General features: G+C 50.7%; 1 protein-coding gene across 1 annotated transcript in view; it reads right to left on the reverse strand.

The window, feature by feature from the left end:
- clpb (ClpB family mitochondrial disaggregase) overlaps window positions 1–18,982 on the reverse strand; it is a 145,243-nt gene that overhangs the window by 26,326 nt on the left and 99,935 nt on the right. Inside the window, exons 9-13 of the mRNA XM_068033039.1 lie at window positions 13,796–13,851; window positions 11,730–11,774; window positions 10,374–10,535; window positions 7,978–8,134; window positions 7,300–7,373 (exon numbers count right to left, since the gene is read on the reverse strand). Of these exons, the coding sequence (XP_067889140.1) occupies window positions 7,300–7,373; window positions 7,978–8,134; window positions 10,374–10,535; window positions 11,730–11,774; window positions 13,796–13,851 (494 nt within the window). The remainder of the gene's footprint in view (window positions 1–7,299; window positions 7,374–7,977; window positions 8,135–10,373; window positions 10,536–11,729; window positions 11,775–13,795; window positions 13,852–18,982) is intronic.

The raw sequence follows: 18,982 nt of genomic DNA on the forward strand, positions 1-18,982 counted from the left end.
ATAAACTACAGTGGGAGAGTCGGGGTGCTGGAGTGATAAACTACAGTGGGAGAGTCGGGGTGCTGGAGTGATAAACTACAGTGGGAGAGTCGGGGTGCTGGAGGGATAAACTACAGTGGGAGAGTCGGGGTGCTGCAGGGATAAACTACAGTGGGAGAGTCGGGTGCTGGAGTGATAAACTACAGTGGGAGAGTTTGGGTGCTGGAGGGATAAACTACAGTGGGAGAGTCGGGGTGCAGGAGGGATAAGCTACAGTGCGAGAGTCGGGGTGCTGGTGGAATGAGCTACAGTGGGAGAGTCGGGGTGCTGGAGGGATAAACTACAGTGGGAGAGTCGGGGTGCTGGAGGGATAAACTACAGTGGGAGAGTCGGGGTGCTGGAGGGATAAACTACAGTGGGAGAGTCGGGGTGCTGGAGGGATAAACTACAGTGGGAGAGTCGGGGTGCTGGAAGGATAAACTACAGTGAGAGAGTCGGGGTGCTGGAGACATAAACTACTGTGGGAGAGTCGGGGTGCTGGAGGGATAAACTACAGTGGGAGAGTCGGGGTGCTGGAGTGATAAACTACAGTGGGAGAGTCGGGGTGCTGGAGTGATAAACTACAGTGGGAGAGTCGGGGTGCTGGAGACATAAACTACAGTGGGAGAGTCGGAGCGCTGGAGGGATAAACTACAGTGGGAGAGTCGGGGTGCTGGAGTGATAAACTACAGTGGGAGAGTCATGGTGCTGGAGGGATAAACTACAGTGGCAGAGTCGGGGTGCTGGAGGGATGAGCTACAGTGGGAGAGTCGGGGTGCCAGAGGGATAAACTACAGTGGGAGAGTCGGGGTGCCGGAGTGATAAACTACAGTGGCAGAGTCGGGGTGCTGGAGGGATAAACTACAGTGGGAGAGTCGGGGTGCTGGAGGGATAAACTACAGTGGGAGAGTCGGGGTGCTGGAGTGATAAACTACAGTGGGACAGTCAGGGTGCTGGAGGGATAAACTACAGTGGGAGAGTCGGGGTGCAGGAGGGATAAGCTACAGGGCGAGAGTCGGGGTGCTGGAGGGATAAACTACAGTGGGAGAGTCGGGGTGCTGCAGGGATAAACTACAGTGGGAGAGTCGGGGTGCTGGAGTGATAAACTACAGTGGGAGAGTTTGGGTGCTGGAGGGATAAACTACAGTGGGAGAGTCGGGGGGCAGGAGGGATAAGCTACAGTGCGAGAGTCGGGGTGCTGGTGGAATGAGCTACAGTGGGAGAGTCGGGGTGCTGGAGGGATAAACTACAGTGGGAGAGTCGGGGTGCTGGAGGGATAAACTACAGTGGGAGAGTCGGGGTGCTGGAGGGATAAACTACAGTGGGAGAGTCGGGGTGCTGGAGAGATAAACTACAGTGGGAGAGTCGGGGTGCTGGAGAGATAAACTACTGTGGGAGAGTCGGGGTGCTGGAGGGATAAACTACAGTGGGAGTGTCGGAGCGCTTGAGGGATAAACTACAGTGGGAGAGTCGGGGTGCTGGAGTGATAAACTACAGTGGGAGAGTCAGGGTGCTGGAGGGATAAACTACAGTGGCAGAGTCGGGGTGCTGGAGGGATGAGCTACAGTGGGAGAGTCGGGGTGCCAGAGGGATAAACTACAGTGGGAGAGTCGGGGTGCCGGAGTGATAAACTACAGTGGGAGAGTCGGGGTGCTGGAGGGATAAACTACAGTGGGAGAGTCGGGGTGCTGGAGGGATAAACTACAGTGGGAGAGTCGGGGTGCTGGAGGGATAAACTACAGTGGGAGAGTCGGGGTGCTGGAGTGATAAACTACAGTGGGACAGTCAGGGTGCTGGAGGGATGAGCTACAGTGGGAGAGTCGGGGTGCTGGAGGGATAAACTACAGTGGGAGAGTCGGGGTGCTGGAGGGATAAACTACAGTGGGAGAGTCGGGGTGCTGGAGTGATAAACTGCAGTGGGAGAGTCACGGTGCTGGAGGGATAAACTACAGTGGGAGAGTCGGGGTGCTGGAGGGATAAACTACAGTGGGAGAGTCGGGGTGCTGGAGGGATAAACTACAATGGGAGAGTCGGGGTGCTGGAGGAATGAGCCACAGTGGGAGAGTCGGGGTGCTGGAGGGATAAGCTACAGTGGGAGAGTCGGGGTGCTGGAGGGATAAACTACAGTGGGAGAGTCGGGGTGCTGGAGGGATAAACTACAGTGGGAGAGTCGGGGTGCTGGAGGGATAAACTACAGTGGGAGAGTCGGGGTGCTGGAGGGATAAACTACAGTGGGAGAGTCAGGGTGCTGGAGTGATAAACTACAGTGGGAGAGTCGGGGTGCTGGAGGAATGAGCTACAGTGGGAGAGTCGGGGTGCTGGAGAGATAAACTACAGTGGGAGAGTCGGGGTGCTGGACGGATAAATTACAGTGGGACTGTCGGGGTGCTGGAGGGATGAGCTACAGTGGGAGAGTAGGGGTGCTGGAGGCATGGGGTACAGTGGGAGAGTCGATGTGCTGGAGGGATATGTTACAGTGTGAGAGTCGGGGTGCTGGAGGGATAAACTACAGTGGGAGAGTCGGGGTGCTGGAGGGATATGTTACAGTGGGAGAGTCGGGGTGCTGGAGGGATAAACTACAGTGGGAGAGTCGGGGTGCCAGAGGGATAAACTACAGTGGCAGAGTCAGGGTGCTGGAGGGATAAACTACAGTGGGAGAGTCGGGGTGCTGGAGGGATAAACTACAGTGGGAGAGTCAGGGTGCTGGAGTGATAAACTACAGTGGGAGAGTCGGGGTGCTAGAGGGATAAACTACAGTGGGAGAGTCGGGGTGCTGGAGGGATAAACTACAGTGGGAGAGTCGGGGTGCTGGACGGATAAATTACAGTGGGACAGTCGGGGTGCTGGAGGGATGAGCTACAGTGGGAGAGTAGGGGTGCTGGAGGCATGGGGTACAGTGGGAGAGTCGGGGTGCTGGAGGGATGAAGTACAGTGGGAGAGTCGGGGTGCTGGAGGGATAAGCTACAGTGGGAGAGTCGGGGTGCTGGAGGGATAAACTACAGTGGGAGAGTCGGGGTGCTGGAGGGATAAACTACAGTGGGAGAGTCGGGGTGCTGGAGGGATAAACTACAGTGGGAGAGTCGGGGTGCTGGAGGGATAAACTACAGTGGGAGAGTCGGGGTGCTGGAGGGATAATCTACAGTGAGAGAGTCGGGGTGCTGGAGGCATGGGGTACAGTGGGAGAGTCGGGGTGCTGGAGGCATGGGGTACAGTGGAGAGTCGGGGTGCTGAAGAGATGAGTTACAGTGAGAGAGTCAGGATGCTCGAGGGATGAGCTAGTGGGAAAATCGGGGTACTGGAGGGATGGGCTTCAAATGGTACAGGTGAGGTGCTGGAGGGATATGTTACAGTGGGAGAGTCGGGGTGCTGGAGGGATAAACTACAGTGGGAGAGTAAGCGTGCTGGAGGTATAAACTACAGTGGGAGAGTCAGGGTGCTGGAGGGATAAACTACAGTGGGAGAGTCGGGGTGCTGGAGGTATAAACTACAGTGGGAGAGTCAGGGTGCTGGAGGGATAAACTACAGTGGGAGAGTCGGGGTGCAGGAGGGATAAGCTACAGTGCGAGAGTCGGGGTGCTGGAGGGATAAACGACAGTGGGAGAGTCGGGGTGCTGCAGGGATAAACTACAGTGGGAGAGTCGGGGTGCTGGAGTGATAAACTACAGTGGGTGAGTCAGGGTGCTGGAGGGATAAACTACAGTGGGAGAGTCGGGGTGCAGGAGGGATAAGCTACAGTGCGAGAGTCGGGGTGCAGGAGGGATAAGCTACAGTGCGAGAGTCGGGGTGCTGGAGGAATGAGCTACAGTGGGAGAGTCGGGGTGCTGGAGGGATAAACTACAGTGGGAGAGTCGGGGTGCTGGAGGGATAAACTACAGTGGGAGAGTCGGGGTGCTGGAGGGATAAACTACAGTGGGAGAGTCGGGGTGCTGGAGGGATAAACTACAGTGGGAGAGTTGGGGTGCTGGAGGGATAAACGACAGTGAGAGAGTCGGGGTGCTGGAGGGATAAACTACAGTGGGAGAGTCGGGGTGCTGGAGGCATGGGGTACAGTGGCAGAGTCGGGGTGCTGGAGGCATGGGGTACAGTGGAGAGTCGGGGTGCTGGAGGCATGGGGTACAGTGAGAGAGTCAGGATGCTCGAGGGATGAGCTAGTGGGAAAATCGGGGTACTGGAGGGATGGGCTTCAAATGGTACAGGTGAGGTGCTGGAGGGATATGTTACAGTGGGAGAGTCGGGGTGCTGGAGGGATAAACTACAGTGGGAGAGTCAGGGTGCTGGAGGGATAAACTACAGTGGGAGAGTCGGGGTGCTGGAGGGATAAGCTACAGTGGGAGAGTCGGGGTGCTGGAGGGATAAACAAGAGTGGGAGAGTCGGGGTGCTGGAGGGATAAACTACAGTGGGAGAGTCGGGGTGCTGGAGGGATAAACTACAGTGGGAGAGTCGGGGTGCTGGAGGGATAAGCTACAGTGGGAGAGTCGGGGTGCTGGAGGGATAAACAAGAGTGGGAGAGTCGGGGTGCTGGAGGGATAAACTACAGTGGGAGAGTCGGGGTGCTGGAGGGATAAGCTACAGTGGGAGAGTCGGGGTGCTGGAGGGATAAACAAGAGTGGGAGAGTCGGGGTGCTGGAGGGATAAACTACAGTGGGAGAGTCGGAGTGCTGGAGGGATAAACTACAGTGGGAGAGTCAGGGTGCTGGAGGGATAAACTACAGTGGGAGAGTCGGGGTGCTGGAGGGACAATCTACAGTGAGAGAGTCGGGGTGCTGGAGGCATGGGGTACAGTGGGAGAGTCGGGGTGCTGAAGGCATGGGGTACAGTGGAGAGTCGGGGTGCTGGAGGCATGGGGTACAGTGAGAGAGTCAGGATGCTCGAGGGATGAGCTAGTGGGAAAATCGGGGTACTGGAGGGATGGGCTTCAAATGGTACAGGTGAGGTGCTGGAGGGATATGTTACAGTGGGAGAGTCGGGGTGCTGGAGGGATAAGCTACAGTGGGAGAGTCGGGGTGCTGGAGGGATAAACAAGAGTGGGAGAGTCGGGGTGCTGGAGGGATAAACTACAGTGGGAGAGTCGGGGTGCTGGAGGGATAAACAAGAGTGGGAGAGTCGGGGTGCTGGAGGGATAAACTACAGTGGGAGAGTCGGAGTGCTGGAGGGATAAACTACAGTGGGAGAGTCGGGGTGCTGGAGGGATAAACTACAGTGGGAGAGTCGGGGTGCTGGAGGGACAATCTACAGTGAGAGAGTCGGGGTGCTGGAGGCATGGGGTACAGTGGGAGAGTCGGGGTGCTGAAGGCATGGGGTACAGTGGAGAGTCGGGGTGCTGAAGAGATGAGTTACAGTGAGAGAGTCAGGATGCTCGAGGGATGAGCTAGTGGGAAAATCGGGGTACTGGAGGGATGGGCTTCAAATGGTACAGGTGAGGTGCTGGAGGGATATGTTACAGTGGGAGAGTCGGGGTGCTGGAGGGATAAACTACAGTGGGAGAGTAAGCGTGCTGGAGGTATAAACTACAGTGGGAGAGTCAGGGTGCTGGAGGGATAAACTACAGTGGGAGAGTCGGGGTGCAGGAGGGATAAGCTACAGTGCGAGAGTCGGGGTGCTGGAGGGATAAACTACAGTGGGAGAGTCGGGGTGCTGCAGGGATAAACTACAGTGGGAGAGTCGGGGTGCTGGAGTGATAAACTACAGTGGGAGAGTCAGGGTGCTGGAGGGATAAACTACAGTGGGAGAGTCGGGGTGCAGGAGGGATAAGCTACAGTGCGAGAGTCGGGGTGCAGGAGGGATAAGCTACAGTGCGAGAGTCGGGGTGCTGGAGGAATGAGCTACAGTGGGAGAGTCGGGGTGCTGGAGGGATAAACTACAGTGGGAGAGTCGGGGTGCTGGAGGGATAAACTACAGTGGGAGAGTCGGGGTGCTGGAGGGATAAACTACAGTGGGAGAGTCGGGGTGCTGGAGGGATAAACTACAGTGGGAGAGTCGGGGTGCTGGAGGGATAAACTACAGTGGGTGAGTTGGGGTGCTGGAGGGATAAACTACAGTGGGAGAGTCGGGGTGCTGGAGGGATAAACTACAGTGGGTGAGTTGGGGTGCTGGAGGGATAAACTACAGTGGGAGAGTCGGGGTGCTGGAGGGATAAACTACAGTGGGTGAGTTGGGGTGCTGGAGGGATAAACTACAGTGGGAGAGTCGGGGTGCTGGAGGGATAAACTACTGTGGGAGAGTCGGGGTGCTGGAGTGATAAACTACAGTGGGAGAGTCGGAGCGCTGGAGGGATAAACTACAGTGGGAGAGTCGGGGTGCTGGAGGGATAAACTACAGTGAGAGAGTCGGGATGCTGGAGGGATGAGCTACAGTGGGAGAGTCGGGGTGCTGGAGGGATGAGCTGCAGTGGGAGCGTCGGGGTGCTGGAGGGATAAACTACAGTGGGAGAGTCCGGGTGCTGGAGTGATAAACTACAGTGGGAGAGTCGGGGTGCTGGAGGGATAAACTACAGTGGGAGAGTCGGGATGCTGGAGGGATGAGCTACAGTGGGAGAGTCGGAGTGCTGGTGGGATAAACTACAGTGGGAGAGTCGGGGTGCTGGAGGGATAAACTACAGTGGGAGAGTCGGGGTGCTGGAGGGATAAACTACAGTGGGAGAGTCGGGGTGCTGGAGGGATAAACTACAGTGGGAGAGTCGGGGTGCTGGAGGGATAAACTACAGTGGGAGATTCGGGGTGCTGGAGGAATAAGCTACAGTGGGAGAGATGGGGTGCTGGAGGGATAAACTACAGTGGGAGAGTCGGGGTGCTGGAGGGATAAACTATAGTGGGAGAGTCGGGGTGCTGGAGGAATAAACTACAGTGGGAGAGTCGGGGTGCTCGAGGGATAAACTACAGTGGGAGAGTCGGGGTGCTGGAGGGATGAGCTACAGTGGGAGAGTCGGGGTGCTGGAGGCATGAGGTACAGTGGGAGAGTCGGGGTGCTGGAGGCATGAGGTACAGTGGGAGAGTCGGGGTGCTGAAGAGATGAGTTACAGTGAGAGAGTCAGGATGCTCGGAGGGATGAGCTAGTGGGAAAATCGGGGTACTGGAGGGATGGGCTTCAAATGGTACAGGTGAGGTGCTGGAGGGATATGTTACAGTGGGAGAGTCGGGGTGCTGGAGGGATGAGTTATTTACAAGGAGTTAAGGTACCAGAAAGATGACCATTTATGGGCAAGTGACCCTTTCTTGTCCTTGACTTCTCTTCTATATGGTTCAGTAGCTGTGGTTGGTGATGAACTTGAGTCGTTGTATTACCTTCAGAATGGGTCTGATCACAAGTTCTTTGAATTGCTTGGAGATTGTCACTTTCTCACTCAGAAGCACATCATCTGCAGCAACCAGAGAGAAGCTCAGGTCAAAACAAAATCCATGAACTTCAATCAACCTTTTCGATATGAATACCGAGTGCTCCACATATTTACACTTACACTGCACTGATGAAGACTTAAGCTGTGACTCCGCCCTCCCACCAACACTTTCTCTGATTCTTGCCACAACATCTCTCTGTGATTGACCGGTGTCTCAGTTAGTGAAGGTACCGTCAGGCATGGTATTGTCTGGTGTCTCACTTTGTGAAGGCACTGTCCAGTTTAGGACTGAGCTCTTCATATTAGGAAAGCCAGAAATTCAATGCCCAGTCCATGATGGGTTAGTTGATTGGTATTGGGAGGCAGCACCTGGGGCAGTACAGTCAGCCTTGGCATATCTGGACTAGTGATTGGTAAAAGAAAATCAGCCAATGTCCAGTGAACCCTACAGAAAAAGTGTAGCGATGGGCTGTGAGGAGTCAGACCCAGGTCTGATGTCTCTGTGCAATGGAATAATCTGCCGGGGAGAAACTTGGAGATGGATGGGAGAATGAAAATTAAGCAAACAGAATAAGACAGGGGCTAGATACCCCTCAACACCGTCTGCACAATCTATGCAAATTACCTAGATTTTTGGATAGACGTTTCTTGCTCAGCTCCTGGGCTTCCTGCCTCAGCTGCAAGGCATGCTCGGCTATTTCCTCACTGGCTACGTTGGAGGTCATGATGAAGATTGCATCCTTGCACTCGATGGTCTTTCCCTTGCCATCTGTCAGTCTGCCCTGAAACATCAAGAGGGGACAGGAGAGTGATCTGGGGCTAAAGACTGAACATGACAGCTCCAAGAAAACATTCCAAACCTTCACAAAATATCGTGACGAGCAGTGACTCTCGAGAAGCAGACCAAACAGCAGCCATTTTTCACACAGGAATATCTCGCAGGCAGAAATGGGGTGACCAAGTGATCTATTTTTTGATGATGTTGAAACGTTATATAGGAAACTGGAAGAAGGAATTGCAAGGTCCATCTAGTTCATCTTCTAGAATCCTGGCAGTCACATGATACAACGATAATATAGCTGTTAACTAATCATAGTGATCAATCTCTCATCAATTATGATTCTATGATGACTGATTCCAGTTTCTTTTTACAGCACTGCAACAGGCCATTCAGCCCACCTGGTCCAGGCCAACGTTTATGCTCCACACAGGCCTCCTCCAAACCCTCTTCCATCCATCATCGTTATCTCTAGACTCAATTACTTCAGCACACGCCGTGCTGGGCCCCCCATCCTCCATAAACTTCAGCTCATCGAAATCTCTGCTGCCTGTAACCCAACTCACACCAAATCCTGTTCATCCATCACTTCCCTCTGCTCACTGACCTACACTTGATCCGGGTTAAGCAATGCCTCGATTTTAAAATTCTCATCCTCGCTGTCAAAACGCACCATGGCCTCATCCCTCCATCTCTGTAACCACCTCCAGCCCTGACCTCTTGAGCATCCCTGATTTTCATCACTCTAGCAATAGTTGCCAAGACCCTAAGCTCTGGAATTCCCTCTGTTAACCTTGCTGCCTCTTATTCCTACTTTATGACACTCCTTAAAACTTACCTTTTTAACCAAGTGTTTGGTCACCTGTCCCAATATCTCCTTCTGTGGCTCAGCACCAAATTTTGTTTGATAAATGCCCCTGTGAAGAACCTTGGAATGTTTTACTACATTAAAGGTGCTATATAGATGCAAGTTGTTGTTGTTGTGAGTGTCAGCCTGGATTGTGCGCTCAGGAAGAGCCCAAATGATACAAGAACTAATGTCACCAAACAGTGGCGCAGTGGTTAGCACCGCAGCCTCACAGCTCCAGCGACCCGGGTTCAAATCTGGGTACTGCCTGTGTGGAGTTTGCTAGTTCTCCCTGTGTCTGCGTGGGTTTCCTCCGAGTGCTCCGGTTTCCTCCCACATGCCAAAAAAACTTGCAGGGTGATAGGTTAATTGGCCATTATAAATTGCCCCTAGTATAGGTAGGTGGTAGGGAAATATAGGAACAGGTGGGGATGTGGTAGGAATATGGAATTAGGGTAGGATTAGTATAAGTGGGTGGTTGATGGTCGGCACAGACTCGGTGGGCAGAAGGGCCTGTTTCAGTGCTGTATCTCTAAAAAAAAACTACACCCGCAACACGCACCAACACCTGACTCCTCTGAAGCCATTTTCTCCCTAGCAATCAAACATCATACCCATCAGTTTTTGAAGTGCAGTCACTGTTGTAAAGTAGGAAAGGTGGCAGCCAATTTGCGCACAGCAAGCTCCCACAAACCTGGATGTCACATCTGTTTTACAGTTAGATATTGAGGGTTCATCATAACTAGTCTATACATTTCAATGAAAACTGAAGTGTGACGTCACTGCTTGATTTAACTTCTCTCCTCTCCTAGATGGTGCTCTGCTGAACAATCTTGGCCCTTCATCTGAATTTCTCAACTGAAAACTAACAACACCTTTCCATTAATCTTCTTGAAACTTTAGTGCAAATCCCTAATTACCAGTCATGGCTCAGTGGGTAGCACTCACCCCTCTGAATCAGAAGTTTATAAGTTCAAACCCCACTCCAGGGACTTGTATACACAACCTAGGCTGACACTGCCAGTGCAGTACTGAGGGAGTGCTGCACTGTCAGAGCTGCCTTGTTTGGATGTGACGTTAAACTAAGGCCCAATCTGCCCTCTCAGGTGGAGGCAAAAGATCCTATGGTACTATTTTGAAGATCAAGGGGAGTTTTCCCAATCGTCCTGGTCAATATTTATCCCTCAAGCAACATCACGAAAACAGACCATCACAACATTATCACATTGCTGTTTGTGGGGTCTTGCTGTGCACTCTTTGGCTGCCGCATTTCCTACAATAGTAGCTACACTTTTTTTTTAAACTACATTGGTTGAAAAGAGCTTTGGGAAACCCTGAGGTCGGGAGAGGCGCTATATAAATTCTATCTTTTACTTTACAGTCAGATGAGACTCACCTCATCAAAGAGCTGCAGCATGATGGTCAGGACATCGGGATGGGCCTTGTCCACCTCATCAAACAGAACCACTGCGTTCGGATTCTGCTTCAGCTTCTTGGTCAGCTGACCACCTTCCTCATGTCCAACATAACCAGGGGGTGAACCAATAAACTTTGAAACCTTTGAAATATACATTATTTTATTATGAAATTTATTCCAGCCTTGGTTTAGTTGCTTAAAAATGTTTACATTTCCAACTTGTTAATTTTTTTGTGCTCATCAAGGTGAGGGACACCTGTGTGGAAATGGAGTAATTCCCACGTTCTATCTTGTGTTACCCACATGTGGTTTAGATACAGAGTAAAGCTCCCTCTACACTGTCCCCATCAAACACTCCCAGGAAAGGTAGACCACGGGGGTTAGATACAGAGTAAAGCTCCCGCTACACTGTCCCCATCAAACACTCCCAGGACAGGTAGACCATGGGGGTTAGATACAGAGTAAAGCTCCCTCTACACTGTCTCCATCAAACACTCCCAGGAAAGGTAGACCACGGGGGTTAGATACAGAGTAAAGCTCCCGCTAAACTGTCCCCATCAAACACTCCCAGGACAGGTAGACCATGGGGGTTAGATACAGAGTAAAGCTCCCGCTGCACTGTCTCCATCAAACACTCCCAGGAAAGGTACAGCACGGGGTTAGATACAGAGTAAAGCTCCCTCTGCACTGTCTCCATCAAACACTCCCAGGAAAGGTACAGCACGGGGTTAGATACAGAGTAAAGCTCCCTCTACACTGTTCCCATCAAACACTCCCAGGACAGGAACAGCACGGGGTTAGATACAGAGTAAAGCTCCTTCTACACTGACCCCATAAAACACTCCCAGGACAGGTACAGCACGGGGATTAGATACAGAGCAAAGCTCCCTCTACACTGTCCCCATCAAACACCCCCAGGACAGGTACAGAACGGGGTTAGATACAGAGTAAAGCTCCCTCCAAACTGTTCCCATCAAACACTCCCAGTTAGGACTCACAAGCACCAAGAACCCGCCAGTATATTGTCCTAACAGCCAGTTTTCATCTGTGAGCTTCACTGACTATTTGCTTATGTAGGGCATCGCAGTTGACCCTGCTCCTTCCCAACAAGTATACTGATGAGAATCATGCACCAGCTGTTCCCAAGGTGGCTGCACCCAGCACACAGCAGGGATGGGAGTTTTATCTTAACACATTTACAACCAATGATTGGGTGAGGATTTTAGTAATTTCCTTTCCTGGTCTTTCTGCTCTTGACCGGAGCTACCCGCTTAAAGCACCATTAATATCACGAACGCTCATGATCTCACAGCCAGCCTGTTTTGCTGTACTCACTTCATGTTTTTCCTGGAATTCTGACATGTCGAGCCTGATGAATTTCTAAATTGGGAAAGGAAGAACAGACAGAATCAAACTTTTTGGTGAATTAGACTTTGATGTAAACAGCTCTCCAGGCCTCTTCCCACTACCATGCTCAATATCCTCCTGGACATGTTGGCTGCTTGCTGGGGTATGATCCCATCAGCCACCCTCCGGTACATTTCACCTATGCCCTATTTTTCAGGTGTGAGCTTCAGTGGGTATTTGACTATGGAGGGCACCGCAGGCGGCTCTGCACTTTTGCTTCCCCGACAACAGCCTGCATGCAGCTGGTCATAGGATAGTGATCGGGCTGTAGGAACTCGGTTTGATCCTTACCTCTGCAGTTCAGGGTTCACGGGGGCCAGTGGTAGCAGTTCAAATGGTGAGTCAGTGTGGCTCAGTCCCACACTGGGCAGCACCAGCAACTGTGTGACCGAGTGAAACGTGGGTTTATTTCAGAAAGCATACTTTCTCGCCCTCCGTTAGTTTCCCCAGCAGCAAGGTTCCTGCATTGGGAGTCTGAGCAGGCAGCTCCCAGTTCTCTGCTGCTCCTGACTCTGAGTGATTTAACACAGTTGTGGCCCAATACGTTCGCCACCAGCAACATGTGGCTCATTGGGAATCCTGATGTGGCGTGCCAGCAGCTCTGCGTGGGGAGTGCTGTGTACCTGGGTGGGGACTCTGGGTGGGAAGCGCCGTGTATCGGGTGGGAAGCGTCGGGACTCTGGGTGGGGAGTGCCGGGTGTGGCTAAATTGCATTTCCAATTAGTAAACTAAAAATGAGTAATGCACACCATCACTGGGTATTTGATCTCTATACTCGTGTTCGCATAGTGTGTGCCAGTGAACGTTAACCTGCTTGTGCACTGGTTGGTAAAATGGGAAGATGAAAAACAGAATGTGCGAGTGATTTTTGATCTTTGTGGCTTCTTCCCTCACTGGATTTCAGATGGTGCGAGAAGCCTTTTAAGTAAATATATTAAGTGTGAAGTACATTTACCTGTGCATGTGGCTAAAACAGTGTCGCTGCAGCCACAAGCCGTGGCTGGTCAGTTATCTTACTGGACAACACTGGGTTCAGGGAGCTGGCTGCAGATTATCTCTCCCTCTCAAAGGTCACCAACTGGTCCATGCCAGCCATCTGTCACCAAGGCAAGCATCCAGAGACTGAGCCCCATCCTGCTCTCACTCCGATTCCACCTCGGTCACTAGCCTAACATTAGCGTCACTTCCACACAAAACAACAACTTGCATTTATATAGCGCCTCTGCCATCATAAAACATTGCAGGATGTTTCACAGGAGCATTATCAAACAAAATTTGACACCGAGCCACATGAGGAGATATTAGTACCGGTGACTAAAAGCTTGTTCAAAGAGGGAGGTTTTAAGGAGCTTCTTAAGGGAGGAGAGAGAGTTAGTGAGGCGCAGAGGTGTAGGGAGGGAATCTGAGAGCTTAGGGCACAGGCAGATGAAGGGATCGTCACCAGTGATAGGGCAAAGGGAATGCGCAAGAAGCCAAAATTCTCGGGGTGTGTGGGGCTGGAGGAGGTAAAAGAAATGAGGAGGGCGAGGCCATGGATGGATTTGAACACGAGGATGAGAATATCAAAGCGAGGGGTCGCTGGACCGAGAGCCAACGTAGGTCAGAAAGCACAGGGGTGATGGGTGAGCAGGACTTGGTGCGAGATAGGTCATGGGCAGCAGAGGTTTCGATAAGCTCAAGTTTGTGGAAGATTGTTGGTGGGAGGTTAGCCAGGAGAGTAGTGGAATAGTTGAGTTTGGATCTAACAAAGTTATGATGAGTGTTTCAGCAGCAGGTGAGCGGAGGCGGGCGCTCGAAGTAGGTGGCCTTTGAGATGGAGAGGATACTGGTTGGAAACTTAGCTCAGGATCAAATAGGATGTTGAGATTGTGACAGTCTGGTTCAGACTCAGACAGTGGCGAGGAAGAGGGATGGAGTCGGTGACAAGGGAACAGAGTTTGTGGCGGGGACTGAAGATAATAGCCTCCACACGAAATAGTTGAAAGATTCCATACCTTCTTGACGTCATTGTGCATATACTTAGCGACCTGCTTGGCCAGCTCGGTTTTTCCTGTGTCAAAGGACAGAAACTAATTCAGTATCCAGGAGTACATTGAGGGAAATCTCAAGACAGATGCTTACGAGAGAAGCAATCGGCTGGTTGCAGATTGTCTAGAAAATCCCACATCACAATCTCAATGTTTTTTTTATATTATATTTTTTATATCGAAGTCTGTTTCATTGGCAAAAGGACCAGAGGCGACATGAGAAAAACATTTTTTATAGTGAGTTGTTGTGGTCTGGAATGCAGTGGAAGAAGATTCTACATTAACTTTCTCCTTGAAAAGGGGAAAATTTGCAGGGCTTTGGAGAAAGAACCAGGGTGTGGGACTAATTGGATAGCTCTTTCAAAGAGCCAGCACAGGCAATGGGCTGAATGGCCTCCTTTTGTGCTGTACGATTCTATGTGTTGGTCACTCTTTGTATGAAGGACATCTTGTCACAGGTTGCAACCTTTCAATATTTGAAACCTATATCTATTCCTACTTTCGTGCCATAACTCACCTTGAAACAGTAGATATTAGCAACCATCAAGTCCGTAACTGCGATTTTCTCCAAATGAAAGGTGTGCATTTTTGTAACAGTTTTCATAACCTCAGAACATCCCAGTTGGTAGTACTCTCACATTCTAGTCAGAAGGTTGAGTGTTCAGGCCCTACTCCAGAAACTTGAGCACAAAACCCTGGCTGATACTCCCAGTGCCTGAACTGAGGGAGAGCTGCATTGTTGGAGGTGCCGCCTTTTGCATGACACATTAAACAGAGGCCCAGTCTGCTCTCTCACGTGGATGCATAAAATCCCACAGAAGGATCTTGCTGTGTGCAAATGGCTGCTGCTTTTTCTACATTACAATAGTGACAACACTTCAAAAATATTGCATTGGCTGTAAAGCGTTTTGGGATGTCCTGAGGTTGTGAAATGCGCTAAAGAAGTGAGAAAAATCTTAAATTTGCTCTTCTGAATCCAATACCAGTAATGAGAAACTTCAGTTGTGTGGAGTCTAGAGAAGCTGGGATTGTTCTCTCTGGTATTAATCTGGTAAATCTCCTCCACACCGTCTCCAAGACTGTGACATTCTTCCTAACGTGTGGGACCCAGAATCGGACACAACATTCCAGCTGAAGTTGAACCAGGGATTTATAAACGTTAACCATGACTTGTTTTTGTACTCTATGCCTTTAGTTATGAAGGCATTTTTTTGAAAATTTAACTTCTCCTGCCACTTTCAAAGATTTGCGTACAATAGGAAAGTAACTAATAATAAAAACCTGGAAATAAAAAGTGGCCATGAAGCTGTCAGATTGTCATAAAAACCCAACTGGCTCGCTAACCAATGATGGGGGAGCCCAGCAGGTCAGTGCAAAAGACAAGGCTGAAGTATTTGCAACCACCTTCAGCCAGAACTGGAACTCGCTGCCCACAAGGTTGGTGGAAGAGACAATCAATGACTTAAAAAGGAAGTTGAATGGCTTCAGTAGGTCCACAGGGATCGAGTGGGGAAGTGGGACTGACTGACTAGCTCGCTGCAGGGTTGGCATAGACTCAATGTGCTGAATAGCCTACTTCTGTAAGTGACTCTACGACTCTTAAGTGCCGAGTGGATGATTCATCTCAGCCTCTTCCCCCTGAGGTCCCAACCACCACAGATGCCAGTCTTCAGCCAATTCGATTCACTTCACGTGACATCAAGAAATGGTTGAAGGTGCTGGATACGGCAAATGTTATGGGCCCTGACAACATCCCGGCAGTAGTACCGAAGACTTGTGCTCCAGAACTAGCCGCACCCCTAGCCAGGCTGTTCCAGTACAGATACAACACTGGCATCTACCTGACAATATGGAAAATTACCCAGGTATGCCCTGTCCACAAAAAACAGGACAAATCCAATCCGGCCAATTACCGCACTATCAGTGTACTCTCGATCATCAGCAAAGGATTCGTCAACAGTGCTATCAAGCGACACTTACACACCAATAACCTGCTCACTGACGCTCAGTTTGGGTTCCGCCAGGGCCACTCGGCTCCTGACCTCATGACAGCCTTGGCCCAAACATGGACAAAAGAGCTGAACTCAAGAGGTGAGGTGACAGCAAGGCGGCATTTGACCCAGTGTGGCACCAAGGAGCCCTACCATAATTGAAGTCAATGGAAATCAGGGGAAAGCTCTCTGCTGGTTGGAGTGATACCTAGCACAAAGGAAGATGGTTGTGATTGTGGCGCTACACCGGAGTGTTAGCCTAGACTTTTGTACCCAAGTCCCTGGAGTTGGCCAATGTTCTCTACATAGGATATACAACACACAAACAGGCCATTCAGCCCCACCAGTCCACGTCAGCATTTATACTCCACTCAAGCCTCCTGCTTGATCATTCATCTAATTCGATCAGCATAATCCTCAAATCCCTTCTCCCTCATATTTTTATGCTTATCTAGCTTCCCCTTAAATACATCTATACTATTCACTTCAACTACTCCCTGTGGTAGCGAGTTCCATATTCTCACCACTCTCTGGGTAAAGAAGTTTCTCCTGAATTCCTTATTGGATTCTTGGTGACTATCTTATATTGATGGCCCCTGGTTTCGCTCTTCCCACAAGATGAAACATTCTCTCTCTCTGTATCTACTCTATCAAAACCTTTCATAATTTTAAGGCTGCATTTGCTGACAACGCCACCACTAGGTGGCGCTGCAATGGCACATGCACAAATGCAGCCTGCGCTACTAAAATGTCACAGTCTGCGACGTCAGGCAGCTGCCAAGATTAAAGATGGCGCTGCTCAAATAATCACACTATGGCAACCTAAACACATAACAGCACACAATGGCCGAAGGGAAGGGAAGGGAGCGAGCGAGCCGGGGAGGGGAGGGAGCAAGCGGGCAGTGAACGAGCGGGTGGGTGGGTGAGCCAGCGGTCGGGGGTGTGGCAAGCGGGCGGTGAGTGAGCAGGCGGGGGTCGGGAGTGGGCGGAAGGAGGAGAGCGCACCCGCCACCAGCAAGGTCTTCGGCCGTGCTCTCCCCGCACCCCCTCTCTCCAGACCCCCTCTCCCCCTACCCCTGCTCTCCCCCCACCCCTGCTTTCCCCGCCCCGGATCCTCCCATCTGCGCATGCGCCAACCCCATCTGCCTGCGTTACGATGATGTCATCTGCGCATGCGCAACGCAGCGGGTAGGAACCAATCTGCGCATGTGCGCAAATTGGCATAGTCCTATGACTTAAGCTGCGGGCTGCGTTGTCAGTAATTACTTTGTAATTTTAAAGACCTCTATTAGGTCAACCCTTAGCTTTCTCTTTTCAAGAGAAAGACCCAGCATCTCCATCATCTCCTGATAGGTACCCCCTGCATTTCTGATATCATCATTGCAAATCTCTCCATTGCCTCTATATCTTTTTTATAATATGGTACCCTGTATTGCATGCAGTATTCCAGGCGTGGGCTGAGCAAGGTTCGAATTCAAGTTTAACATAACTTCTTCACTTTTCAATTCTATCTCTCAAGAGATAAACTGAGAGCTTGGCTTGTTCTTTTAATAAATGGCCCTGTTAACTTGTGTTGCTATTTTTACTGATTTGTGTATTTTTACTCCCAGATCCCTTTGCTCCTCTACTCCATTTAGCTCCTTATTTTCCCAGTCCTCTGGGAAAGATGGATCAGGTCCTGGGCCGGTCCATCCAGGACAACATCCACCTGGTCCGGGACCTGATCCATCTTTCCCAGAGGACTGGTCTGTCAGTCGCCTTTCCCTCGATCAGGAGAAGGCATTCGACAGGGTGCATCACAAAGAACAAAGAACAAAGAAAATTACAGCACAGGAACAGGCCCTTCGGCCCTCCAAGCCTACGCCGATCCAAATCCTCTATCTAAACCTGTCGCCTATTTTCTAAGGGTCTGTATCTCTTTACTTCCTGCCCATTCATGTATCTGTCTAGATACATCTTAAAAGACGCTATCGTGCCCGCGTCTACCACCTCCGATGGTAATGCGTTCCATGCACCCACCACCCTCTGCGTAAAGAACTTTCCACGCATATCCCCCCTAAACTTTTCCCCTTTCACTTTGAACTCGTGTCCCCTTGTAATTGAATCCCCCACTCTGGGAAAAAGCTTCTTGCTATCCACCCTGTCTATACCTCTCATGATTTTGTACACCTCAATCAGGTCCCCCCTCAACCTCCGTCTTTCTAATGAAAATAATCCTAATCTACTCAACCTCTCTTCATAGCTAGCGCCCTCCATACCAGGCAACATCCTGGTGAACCTCCTCTGCACCCTCTCCAAAGCATCCACATCCTTTTGGTAATGTGGCGACCAGAACTGCACGCAGTATTCCAAATGTGGCCGAACCAAAGTCCTATACAACTGTAACATGACCTGCCAACTCTTGTACTCAATACCCCGTCCGATGAAGGAAAGCATGCCGTATGCCTTCTTGACCACTCCATTGACCTGCGTTGCCACCTTCAGGGAACAATGGACCTGAACACCCAAATCTCTCTGTCCATCAATTTTCCCCAGGACTTTTCCATTTACTGTATACTTCACTCTTGAATTGGATCTTCCAAAATGCATCACCTCGCATTTGCCCTGATTGAACTCCATCTGCCATTTCTCTGCCCAACTCTCCAGTCTATCTATATTCTGCTGTATTCTCTGACAGTCCCCTTCACTATCTGCTACTCCACCAATCTTAGTGTCGTCTGCAAACTTGCTAATCAGACTACCTATACTTTCCTCCAAATCATTTATGTATATCACAAACAACAGTGGTCCCAGCACAGATCCCTGTGGAACACCACTGGTCACACGTCTCCATTTTGAGAAACTCCCTTCCACTGCTACTCTCTGTCTCCTGTTGCCCAGCCAGTTCTTTATCCATCTAGCTAGCACACCTTGGACCCCATGCGCCTTCACTTTCTCCATCAGCCTACCATGGGGAACCTTATCAAACGCCTTACTGAAGTCCATGTATATGACATCTACAGCCCTTCCCTCATCAATCAACTTTGTCACTTCCTCAAAGAATTCTATTAAGTTGGTAAGACATGACCTTCCCTGCACAAAACCATGTTGCCTATCACTGATAAGCCCATTTTCTTCCAGATGGGAATAGATCCTATCACTCAGTATCTTCTCCAGCATCTTC

The sequence above is a fragment of the Heterodontus francisci genome, chromosome 6 (assembly GCF_036365525.1).
Source record: "Heterodontus francisci isolate sHetFra1 chromosome 6, sHetFra1.hap1, whole genome shotgun sequence".
NCBI lineage: Eukaryota > Metazoa > Chordata > Chondrichthyes > Heterodontiformes > Heterodontidae > Heterodontus > Heterodontus francisci.